The sequence below is a fragment of the Desmodus rotundus genome, chromosome 3, assembly GCF_022682495.2.
Source record: "Desmodus rotundus isolate HL8 chromosome 3, HLdesRot8A.1, whole genome shotgun sequence".
Lineage (NCBI taxonomy): Eukaryota > Metazoa > Chordata > Mammalia > Chiroptera > Phyllostomidae > Desmodus > Desmodus rotundus.
Window position 1 is genome coordinate 53,485,715 of NC_071389.1, and position 12,755 is coordinate 53,498,469.

The following is a 12,755-nucleotide window of genomic DNA, read 5'->3' on the forward strand; positions in this document are numbered from 1 at the left end:
ATATATTAAGCCTGACCTGTCCCGAGCCCTAGACTTGAAACTTCCAGACAACGCCAGCATGCTTCTCAATACCAAAATGTCAAAAAAAATTTTAATCTCTTCTTTGAAATTTACTTCTCTTGGTTTTTACGTTTTAGGAGATAGACTCACATGCTTATTCTCCCTTATTCTTTTTTATTTTATTTTATTTTTTTAAAAAGATTTTATTCATTTATTTTTAGAGAGAGGGAAAGGGAAGGAGAAAGGGAGGGAGAGAAATATCAATGTGCAATTGCCTCTCACACGCCCTCACCTGGGGACTTGGCCCACAAAGCCAGGCTTGTGCCCTGACCGGGAATCAAATCAGCAACTCTTTGGTTTGCAGGCCCACGCTCAATCCACTGAGCCACACCAGCCAAAGTATTCTCCCTTATTCTTCACCGCTACTTCTCTTCCCTGTCCCCTTCCATATTGAATCCTCCACCAAGTCCTATTGGCTTTTCCTTCCAAATATACCCCCGATCTGACCACCTCTGCTCTTGTTACCCCTGTTACAATCATCGTTTCCTGCAACCACTTGCCCCGCTCTGCTCTCTTCCCAGAGCTCAGGAAGTCTGAGAAAACATGAATTCTGGAATCTTACCTTTAAGACGTCTGTCCAAGTATTCTAGTGCTATTCTAAACATTTGAATTAATGCAAGAATTAAAGATCCAAATGCTAGGGATCCCGTGTGATATCTGGGCAAAGATAAAGTGAGAGTGAGAGTTAAAATATCTTTACTATTAACTAAAAGGATGTTAGTTAAACATGTTTTATAGATAAAAGGGATGTACAGGAGGACCAATAGCAGACTCCTTCTCAAATTGATAAAGGTCTAGAGATTTTTAAACCATACATACATATTTTGTCCTTCAGCTATCGAATTAACACTAATAGTCTGTCAGCATAAAATAGGATGTCAGAGCTGAGCAATGGTGTGGCAGAGCCAAGTTAATCCTTAATCATTAATGTGGTGCTTTCCCCTATCTCTTATCTCTAGTGACCTAGATAATGGTTTTTAGAAGAATACTAGCCTGGGTAGAGAGTGTAAAATTGTGGCTATAAAACCAGACAGAGCCAACGAACATCCGTGACTGTTGAATCATACCTTTGAGCTCATATATAGTTTGCCACTTGACTGAAAAGCACAAGATAGAGTTATAAGCACACTAAGCAGGACTTGGGAAACAGGTATAGGGTTGAACGTGGAACTTACCGTATGGCTCGTCCAAATGCAGTAAAAAGTGGATGTGGTGGGATGTCGTCAGGCTTCTTCAAGGCCCAGTAATAAGAAGCAAAGGCACCAGCAAGGGCACACTGGCCCAATGCAATGACAAAGTTTATAAGCCAGAGAAAGACAAATAGATTGAATATCTGGAAGGTAGTGATGTATTGATGGTACAGGCTGTTTCCACCATAGAAGGCAAAGTTACACTGAGCACCAGGGCAAGCTTTGGAAATTCCAGTTGTGTTAAAAATCTGCACTCAGAAAAAAACAACATGGATAATATTGTATTAAATGCTATTCCAAGATAACACCCTCCTTGCCTTCTCCTTTTATGTAGCCCCCCCAATTGCACGCCCTGTGCTTTTTCCATGAGCTTCTGCTATTTCCGATCACAGCACTTTATATAATTCTTTAATGAGCTCTGGAAAGTATACTGTCTCTTGTTTTCCATCCTGGGTTCATCCCTCTTCACCCCCTTCAGCTTCACATTTATTAGTGCTGTTGTTGACGATGCCTGCTTCTTGGGTACATGATAAGACAAATGAGCTCAGGAAATAATAGAGCGTTCTCTCTATTCTCCCACCATGTTCTGTGTTTTCCTACTAACACCTGACCAACTCTCCTTCTCTAGGGTGGTCCCTGTCCACACACAGGGCCTCTATTTCAGATGACTCCTGCAGCTTCTAGAGGAGATGTAGTGCAGCTCTGTATTGAAGTAAGTGAAAGAGAGTTCCTTTTACTTACCTCTGGGTTACAGGTTCTATTTTCATGTTTACACTGTCCATCCGGGGTTACGATTTTGTATATGGGTACCCCTGATGTAGCCAAGTAACTGAGTAAACTCTATTAAGGATAAATTATTTGCTGGTAAGTTTAAAATACATAGACATGAAAATAATGCAAATAACTTAAAATTCCTTTGAGAGATTAACTTCCAAAAACTTCTAATCTTTTAATAATTTATCCATTTTTCAGGCCCAAGGTAATACAACATGGGTCAGCTGCACTGAGAAGCCTCTTTAAAAACAGTAAAATATATTGAAGCTTTTTAAGGTTATCATGGGGGAGAGGTACCATATGTGAAGACAAAATAAAACTAATTCTACCAAATAATCTAGACAAGGGGAAATTTAATTAGTACATTGAAACTTTTTTTAGAGCTTAGTGGGAAAAAAAATCATCTGTTTCTTCAGGACGTTCCTAATCTCCCCAGGACGGAAAACACTGCAGTCCGGGGTCTGGACCAGTGCCGGGAACCTGAGGTTCAAGGAAGGAAGTGCTGAAGGATACACTGCTGTCACCACCCAGTAGCAAATACAGATCGAGAAGAAAAAGAACGTTAAAACTGGATAAATTAATGTACTGGGAACATATCCAATGGCTCTGAAATAAAACAAAGTGTTGAAATTCAAAATGATCCAGTGTTATAACTTCTCAATTAAAGTTTTATTTGTTTGAACTAGAACTGAGTCTTAGACTGAATTAATTCGAAGAACAGTGGTAATAACCATAGACTCTTTTTTGCTGATGATGCTGGTATATTCTTAGTCATTAAATTTTATTTATTGTAAGTTAGAGACATTATTTCAATGCTCACGTTTGGTTCCTGCCCAGATTTCCCCAAGCTCTCCCCTTTGCTTATTCTGACTCATAAATATTTGATATATTGTAATAATATTTCTTCCTTTTGTTTAGATTCTTAGACTTTAAAATTGGAAGAGATCTTGACAGTTATCTCATCAAATGTGAGAATCCTTCCCTAATTCAGGAATCTTCTGCACTGTCTTCAAAATATGCTCATAAGGCCCTGGTGGCCACATTTTTAGGACTTTTTAGAAGACACAGTTTATTCTATTTCTTACCAACATGTTAGAAATTTCTTTCTTATCTGCCTGCCTGTAGTTCACATCCACTACCTTCTGGAAAAGAAATGACCACCTTTTCAACACAGCAACCCTTCAAAGTAACTCATTCTTCTATTCTGCAGGATAATCATTCTTTTAATATTTCCTCATAAGACATGGTTTCTGAAATGGTCACCATCCTAGTTGCCCTGTCCCTAAACTACTTTCAAATGTTCTTTTTAGCATATGACACTGGATTAAATCCCATACTCTCTGATATAGACACTGAGAACTCTCTGATGGAACTATTCCACTCCTAAGGAGTGGACACATCTCAGATTCCTTTTGAAGTTGTTACCTTCTTCACTTCACTGAGCTATGCTGTTGTCTCCTTTCTCCAGACACTGCTGTTAAGTGAATTATTGAGCTTCCCACTGTTTACCTTGTATTCTCGCACCCGCGTACTTCAATTCTTATTTTCCCCGAAGCACACTATCAACCTGTCACAGCTGCTTTGGCCCTTTGTACGTGCACATACACACACACATGCGTGCATGCCCTCATACACATATTTAGAGGCATAGCAGTGGGGCACGTGACAGTGAAAAGCACAATATCATATTACTTTAACAATCCAGCAAATCAGTAGTTTTCCGTGGCTAATGATAGGGCTTCAGTTATTGTGGGAAGGACAGAGAGTTTAATTCAACAAACTGCTCGTTAGCCATTTAAACCATGGGCTTTGGTAACACTGTTATATTATAAATTATAATTTTCTTACAATAATCCTTAAAGACTATTTAAAGTAATTTGGTCATTAACAACTTAGTTTCTGTCATTCTAAATGGAGAGCGTGATCTGTTGTCTTTATAGTAATGCTTCCTTCGTTTTTTCCGTGCATTATTCAAAAATGTAAAGTGTTATCCTGGGGTGACCTTTTGGAATAGTCTGGAAACTGTAGTTGTTCCTGTCTCCCAGCATGAGTTTATGAAAAATTTAGTGTTTATTTTATAGTATTTTAAATAAAAATGGCTCAGGGTATAAAGTGTTTCTGAATTAAGAGGTGCACATACAAAATATATAGTCCGGGGCTGCTAGGATCAATTCTTCTTTCTATTGGCAAATTTTGTCATTCATATAGAAATTGTAATAATATGCAACTGACTTCATAGAATTATGGTGCTTTAAAGTTCTGTAAATGATCTCAACCATTAATATTAACATATGACTCAGTATGGGAATAATAAAACATGTAATATAACTTCATTACTTACTTTCACATACATTATTCTCCTAACATACATTTCATGTTTTAAAAAGTGCTGATATGTAGACAGACAGGTTTTAACCTTCCTTTACCCAATGATCACTGAGGTTTTAGGGATACTGAAGGACATGTTAGCATGACCTTTCTAATAACTGGCAATTTAAACGTGAACAAGTCTTGTTGAATAGAAAGCAGGTTTCTTTAACAAGTCTTCTTAAAGGGAAAGCAGTCTGGGGCATCTACACAACAGGCAGGGGCTGACCGGACTAACATACACACTCAGTGAGTTTTCCCGTCGGGGCCTTACTTGCTCCCTTCCTTCAGCAGGGCAATGGAGATGCGGATCCGGTCCCTAAGGAAAATCAGCATGAGGATGACAAGCACTTCCAGGATGCAGAGCATTACCACTTCAAACAGAAAAGAAAAAAATAGTGTGTGATACAAATCAATCCAAAAAACAAACTTTCTCTGCAGAAGTTATGAATGAACTTCATGATTATTGCTGCCAATTCTGACACCTGACGGTTTTAGCCAGTCTTTGAAATTTACTTTCAGAACCTTCAAGAAATGCTAGGGAATCTTGATTAAAACCTTTAGCTAATGTTTGACCACCTCAGGTGGACGGACAGGCTTTGTCTGTGGAAACATTTCAGGCCATCCGTAGAAATGGGAAAACAGGCAAGGAAGGAGGAAGGGCTGCTTTAGGCAGCTCTTAAATGTTTCACTTTTTCTTCAGTGAGTAAGAGAATTGTTACAGAAGAAAGTTTTTGTCTGCCCTGCTCACAATGCCGCTTAATGAACTGACCTCTCAGCGGGGCCTTGGCTGCCCACGTTTTCCTTTTGTGACTCCACACTCATGGCCACTGACGATGGATGGCATCAGGGTTTAAATACAGCCCAAGTTGTCTAATAGAAGTCTCAGAATTAGAACTCAGGTATTCTAGGTCAGTTTTGAGTTTATACACTTTTTATAAAGAAGTTTATACACTTCTTGAACTAAGAGTTAGACAAACTTAATAAACTGCATCAAGATTATCTTCAGGAGGAGTAAATAAATCCACAAAGACAGGATAAAGTTTATGTGTGAAGAAAGAGAGAGAGCAAGGAGAGGAAATCTTGGGTTCTGTTTGCCTTTTGTTTCCTGGATTTGGGTACACTTTGAAAGTCCAGCTGCTTTCCTGTTTTATTTTTGAGTTTCGTGAGACACTTCTATATTCTAATCAAAATACCTCTGCCTTGGCCCCAGCTTGCTCCAATTTTCTTTTCTTTTCAGCTAGCTCGAATTAGTTTCTTTTTACTTGAAGCCAAACAGTCCTAATTACTGTATTTCCTCAATTTTAAAACATACCTTTAACTTAGTAGTATCTGTTTAGGAAAAATAAAGAAATCCTTCATTAAATAGCTATTCATTAATTATAAGATGCATCCTGACTTCAGAGATGTTCACAAGTAAAAAGGAATGATCTGGAAATTAAGGAAATATACCACTGCTAATAACAATCTAAAATTACAAAAGAACTTAATGGAGAGTTAATTAAATTTCCACCGGTGAAAGAATCCATTCCACAGCCTGCTTCCAGGATAGTTATCCTGCTGATGCGTGAACACTTCCACTGCTAACTGCTAGGGTGTGCACCAATTCATCCTATCGTTACACCGCCGAGACCCGATGTTGCGTCACATGTCATTTAAGGTTTCCAAGTAAGCAGAAGTCAGTTAGCCCAGAGATGTGGGAGGATTTCAGCAATGTGCCATTTTGCTACTCTATCTACTTTTAGTTAAACTGTGCATGTATGTTTTCCTGCACATTCGATTCCCTTAAAACATAAAATTGAGCCCCAAATCATGGAGTATATAGTCATATTAAGCTAAAATCATTATCTTTTTTGGATGAACCTAAGAATATGAGATATACTAGATTTGCTTTATATTCTGAAATTGCATTGATAAGAATATTGCATATCAATCTTCTATCTTTATAAAATTACAAGTTCAAAATGGTAGTATTAGAGAAATGTAAATGCCTTTTGAATTTACATATTATATTCCTTCTTTGTGTTTGAATAAAAACAAACAATAGAATTTTTTTAGGACCTTCAAGAGAAGCTGGTATACCTACAGCTTCACATAGGAGGAGACGGGGATAATTAATAACAGAAATAAGAATAGGCCTGTCTCTTAACACAATCCAAGACTCATAAAAATGATATCAATGTATACATGTAACTCTGCTTATTTTTGGTGTTTCTGTCAATTAATGTAATCACATGTATGCACTTGTCTTGGGAGCCTAGAATTTGGTCCAAACGGTGCAAGTAATCAATTCATGTCTGATAAATGGGTTGTAAATATAGGAGACCGTTCTGCGTGGTGTGGGCTCAGCTCCCACTCAGAAAGGCCAGTGGGGAGTGAGGTCCAACACACAGCACCCAAGCCCAAGGATAGGTTCTCCTGTGGGGAATCAGGCCCTCATTGTACCTAGGCTGCTTTGAGACTTGCTTTTTGCTAAAACTCACTCACCCTGAATTGAGACAGCAAACTTTACTGCATATCTTTAAAGTAACTTCCTAAAATCTCTGCTAAACCTTCCAAGGACCAGCATAACCAACTTAACCACTTTTCCCTTTACATTTGCAAATATCCTTCCTCTTTGATGCAATCAGCAACACCCTCTCCTTTGTTTTCTGTAAGAATCTGTGCATAGTAAATGAGGACCATCCTCAATGTAATGTGCCCAGAAAAGCAATAAAAGCCTGTCAAGGCAAGGGTTGGAGCGCTCTCCCCTTGAGAGAGTGGCCACGGCGTCCCTTTTCCTCCACAGGACTCGGTAGTCCGCGTGAATTTGTCTCTTGCCACAACACAGGATCCTGCTGGCCAGGATCTGTGTCATGTAAAAGCTGAGGCTCATTTGAGAAAAAATTAGTATTTCTAGACTTTAAAATAAAAGCAAGCTCTGTATTTTCCTCAAAGCACATCTCTTAATTTTCCCATAGCTGATTATCTCCATGATTTGGGGGTGAAGCTCCTTAAGAGACAGCAGTGGATGACCACAGAACCTGTAACCGAGATTCCTCAGAGAGTAAACGAGAGGTCACAATGCATCTTGGATGGGATTTGTCATCTTTAGAAATGATAGCTAACAGTAAGTGGATTGCTGAGGAGATAAGAAATCACTTCCAATTCAGGAAAAGTGATTACCTGAGGATGCCAGTTCCAAGATGTCTGATTTTTAGAGTTAAAAATGGCTGTAAATGAAATAATTCTTCTGCAACGTATTTGAAAAAATAATGTGTTTGTTATGTGAAGAGAACTAGTCTGACGGGAGCAAGGATTGGGTGTTCTGATCCAGTACTATCCAAGGAAAAGAGAACAACTGAATTCTGTAAACAAGGGCATCTGGTGGGGCATCTGTGCAGAAGGCCCAGGTCAGCAAGCTTGGCACGAGCCTGAAGAAAACATCCCTCAAAACTCTCTGAGGCCCTCTGTGGAAAAGGCTCCTCCTCATTAGCAACCTTGTGCCTCACATGCTTTGATCCCAGGAAAGCAGTGTCCTGCTTGGGATACGTCTGCATTCTGGTCAGGGAGAGTGTAAAGCAAATAGTGTACCCAATGGCGTAAAACTGATAGTGTAAACCAATAAAATGGCACTCCGGTGACATAATGTGAGCCTGTACCTGAAAATCTGGTGACTTTTGGGTGAAGTGACAAAATCAAGTTTTCAAATTCATGGGGATGGAACCCATCCCTGGAATCACGATGCCCCCCAAGATATCCATGTCTGTGCGGCTCTGCTGGACTCCTGCGCCAGGCTTCCCTGAACATGTCTCACCTGGCTCTCAAACTTCAACAATATGGAGGTGAATTTTCTTTCAAAGCAACATGTAATTAGAGATTATTTTTTAAACTTGATTAGAGAACATGAATCTCTGTGAATTGCATGGAATATTAAAATAAAACCATTCTAGGAATATAGGTTTAAAACCATCTCTGAAATCATCTTGCTTTAAACATTTTGTAAATATTACCCTTAATTAACTTGATAATCTGAATAAAGAGTTCAAAATACAAATTTATTTTTAGGGACTTATTATCCAATTCCTATAATAAATAATTTAAAATTCCTGTTATAAAAATTGTTTCTTATTTTTTCCTTTTTCTTTTTTATAAAACAAGTTGAAATATTAAGCATTGTTTCCTTTTAAAACACCTTTCTTGGATAACAGTTTAATGGCTATCAACATCCCCACCCAAAATATTTTAATTTAAAAGCAAAAAGTTTGAAATCATTGTAAAATAATGTTTTCTGAGATTATATAATAAATTCCACGCAATGACTTTTCCACTTACTAGCAGGATTATGAACACATTTACTTTAAGGATATTAGCGATGAGTGTGCTTGACAGGTTACAGCAACCCAAGCTTTCCTTCAGACAAAAGGATGCTTTCTCCTTATTACAATTTTAACAAAACCAGTGTTGGAAAGCCACTCACTAAATGCGAACCATGTTTGTTTCAGTTGGAAGTACGCGCTTATGTTGGTCCGAATCCCAATGTCGTAAACAGTTAGGTGAGAATTTGGGTGCTCCCGAAGGTTGCTGTACTCCTGGTGACAGTGCCATATTCCTTGAAAAGGAGAGAAAAACAAACTAATATTAAATGTTGTTTTCTGAAATACAAGCTGTGCCCTTATCACGTGTATCTACATGTACTTGATCAGCATGGTCATTTCTACAACGGCAAGATTCCTACTTACATAGGAAATATTTTATGCTGATCGATAACAGCCTTAAATGTGCTACTGTATTCAATATAAATGTTTTCAATATTTGTCTGGACGCCTGTGGCAACACTTGGCTTTAAGCGTCCTTTTGACTAGAAACCACCTTAATGTCCACCCCTAGGGACTGGTTAAATGCTCGTGCAGTGGAATGCTATATTTCCACATAAGAAGGAAAAAGACTAGTGATATTAAATAATTTATACGATATTTTGTTAAGTAAAAAACGCAAGGTACAAAATGACAAATAAGTATGCTGTAATTTGTATAATAAGAACAATCTTTGTGTATATTTTCTTGTACACTCATAAAGTATTTCTGTAAGGAAACAAATATAATATTTTGTGCTTTCAGGGATGGAAACTTAGTGACCTGGGAACACAATGAGAAGGAAAATTTTAACTGCACAAACTTCATACCTTTTGAAATTTGAAGCACATGAATGTACAACCAACTTAAAAAGCAAATTTAAAAATTCATTTATATCGCTAAAAAGCCATTTTCCATTTTTTTATGGTGAAGTCATGTATTGGTAGAATTACCCAAAGCCTATTCTTATCAAAGTTTGTGTCTAGGCAAGGCAAATATGGACCAGTTGCATTTTGCCCCAAACTCTCTATTTCAGACTACATAATGCCTTTTTACACAGTCTTCAAGGTAGTAGTAAAAATTACAGTTAAGAGGTCTATCCATTTTAATGACCAGTGGGTCTGGATTAGGTCTACTGGAAATGTTCCAGTTTTTTAAACTGATAGGGTTTTGTTTGGTTGGTTGGTTGTTTTTTTTTTTTTTTTAGACATAAGGTGAGGATGAGGCCTATGGAGAGAGAGACAAGGCTAGACTGGAAAAGACATTTCAAAAGCATATTACAAATCTCTGTCTTTCAGCCCCTGCTTTCCCAGTGTATTTTAAAATTTTCCTTTAAAAATACTTTATGAAATATTTGATACATAAAAATTATATGTAATACAGAAGTAGGTTTAAAGCATAAAGTAAAATGAATACATATGAATGCATCACTTAGCTGAAGATTTTATCATCTCAATTTTGCTTTAATTAAACAAATTAAAATTTGTTATTCTACTCTATGTCCTATCATACCTATTTGCCTCTTCCTGCCACAAAGCAATTATTCTGAATTTTGTGCTTATTATTCTACTTTAATAGAAAATTGTGTTGAAATTTCCCCCTAAGGGAGATTTATATCTCATACAGATTTGTTATTTATTGGCTTAATTATTTATTCTTGTAGTACTATGAAATTTGAGGATATTTCTTTAGATGTTTACATATTTAGAATTGGCATATCTTTTTAGTAAATCAGATCCTTTTTATAACTAATAATGCTTTTTATTCTAAAATCTATTTTGTGTGATATTATTATGGCCACTGCAGGTTTATTTTTTTAATGATTGCTAGTATATTTTTATCCATGTCTTGATTGTCGAATTCTTTATGTGTTGTATAACTTTTGCAAATAACATACAGCTCCAACTTGTATGTATATATTTTAATCTGACTTGAAAATCTCTGTATTCTAATTGGTGAGTTTAATACATTTTTATTTGATGTATTGTTATATTTATTTTTGTTACTACCTACTTTTTGCTTTTCCTGTTCTACTTTGTGCCTACATTTCTTTTCTTCCAATTTTTTCTTTTAAAAATGGGTAAGTTTTCATTTGTCTGTCTGTTTGTTTATTTATTTACTTATATTCTACTTCTCTACTGGTTTGGAAATATCTACCGTATCTTTAGAATAGATTACTCTTGAAAATTTGCTATGTGCTCTTAATAACCAAGTTTGAAGTCAGTATCTTAACAAGAAAATATAAGGACCTTAGAAAACTTAATAATCACCTCACTATGATTATTATCCTGTATTTTGGTTATGTATATTTAGACCTCAAAGAAGTGGGTATTATTACTATTTTACACAAAGCTTATTTAAATTTACCTACACATTTGCCACTTCATTTTCTTTGCTGATAATTTTTTTAAGATAAGATTTTATTTATTTTTAGACAAAGGTGAAGGGAGGGAAACAATGTGTGGTTGCCTCTCATGTGCCTTGACTGGGAATCAACTGGCTACCCTTTGGTTCAACCCTCCATCCACTGAGCCACAGCAGCCAGGGTATAATTCTTTCTTTTATGTCATATCTTTTTGTGTAATCATTTTCTTTAGTTTTGAAATACATCCTTTAGGATTTTTTTTAGTATATGTCTATTAGTAAATTCTAGTTTTTTGCTTACCTTAAAATATTCTTATATTACTCTCCTTATTGAAAGATAGCTTTGCTAGGTGTATAGTTATAGGTTGACAGTTATCTTTTCTTAGCTCTTTGAAGTATTATTTCACTTCTTTTGCTGCTGTTGAAAAGACTGCTTCAGCCTAGTTGTTTATTTGTATGTGATCTGTCTTTTCTCTACTTTTTTTTTTTAATCTTTTGGTTATTGGTATTCTGAAGCTTCATAACAATTTCTTCCCTGCATCATTAATTTCTTGTTCTCTGGTATATAAACATTCCAAAAAGCATATAAACATGTTGTTCTTTCTCCCATCTTAAAGAATAAAACAAAAGAAATTCTACTTTTGATCTTTCCCCCCTCATTGAATTTCTTGTTCACCATTAAAACCAAACTCTCCAAAGTAACCATTTATATTTTTTGTCTACAATTTCTCTCCTCCAACCCTTCCTCAAAATCTCCCCTAAACAGGTTTCCCACTCTCATTATTTTGTCAGAACTGCCCTCATCAGATCACCAGGCACCTTTCTGCATTTCTAAACCAGTGCCAACTCTCAATTTTCATCTTTCCTGACCTATCGGCCATATTTGACATGCCTGATCACTCCCTTCTTTTTTCACTTGGCTTCAAAAACATCACCTGCTTTTGGTTTAAAAAAAAAAACAACCCAAAAACCAAAAACCTGTTCTTCTTAATTATCTTTGCTGGTCCCTTCTCTCTCCCCGACCTTGTAAGATTGGAGGGCCTCAGAGCTCAGTTCCACATCTCCATCGACATTTTTCAGTGATCTCTTGGTGATCTCAGCCCGTCTCATAGCTCTACTGCTCCTGACTCCTAAATGTGTCTCTCTAGGCTAGTACACACACTCTCTCTCTAATTCCAGGCTAAATATCCAATGCTTATTTGACATCTCCACTTTAATGCCTAATAAACATCTCAAACCCAACATGCTCAAAATTAAAGTTCTGATCAATTCCCTTTTTACATCAGGCTTGCTATTCTCAAACATCCCCTATCTTAGTTGATAGCAACTCTTTTTCAGTTGCTGAAGTGGAAACTTCATTCTTGACCTCCTACTTTTTCTCATGAGCTGCATTCAATTCTTCAAGAAATTCAGCTGTTTCTATGCTAGAAATGTGATCTGAGCTTCCCTAATTTGGCACATGGATTACCAAAGTAGTCACCCCACTGGTCTTGTTGCATCTTCCCTTTCCTCATGACAGTCTCTTCTCAACTCAGGGACTGGAGCAATTGTCACTTCACATCCCCTTCTCTGCTCAACACTCTACAATGCCTCCCCATTTCATGCAAGTAAAAGGCAAGATTTTACAATAATCTATAAGTCTCTTGCTATCCCTCCAAAAATTCTA

The 12,755-nt window shown here is 36.8% G+C and overlaps 1 protein-coding gene across 1 annotated transcript in view; it reads right to left on the minus strand.

The window, feature by feature from the left end:
• The window catches only part of SLC44A5 (solute carrier family 44 member 5), a 123,815-nt gene that overhangs the window by 21,302 nt on the left and 89,758 nt on the right, over positions 1-12,755 (minus strand). The window contains exons 11-16 of the mRNA XM_024565344.3: positions 8,851-8,982; positions 4,666-4,765; positions 2,538-2,630; positions 1,992-2,079; positions 1,236-1,498; positions 623-717 (exon numbers count right to left, since the gene is read on the minus strand). Of these exons, the coding sequence (XP_024421112.2) occupies positions 623-717; positions 1,236-1,498; positions 1,992-2,079; positions 2,538-2,630; positions 4,666-4,765; positions 8,851-8,982 (771 nt within the window). The remainder of the gene's footprint in view (positions 1-622; positions 718-1,235; positions 1,499-1,991; positions 2,080-2,537; positions 2,631-4,665; positions 4,766-8,850; positions 8,983-12,755) is intronic.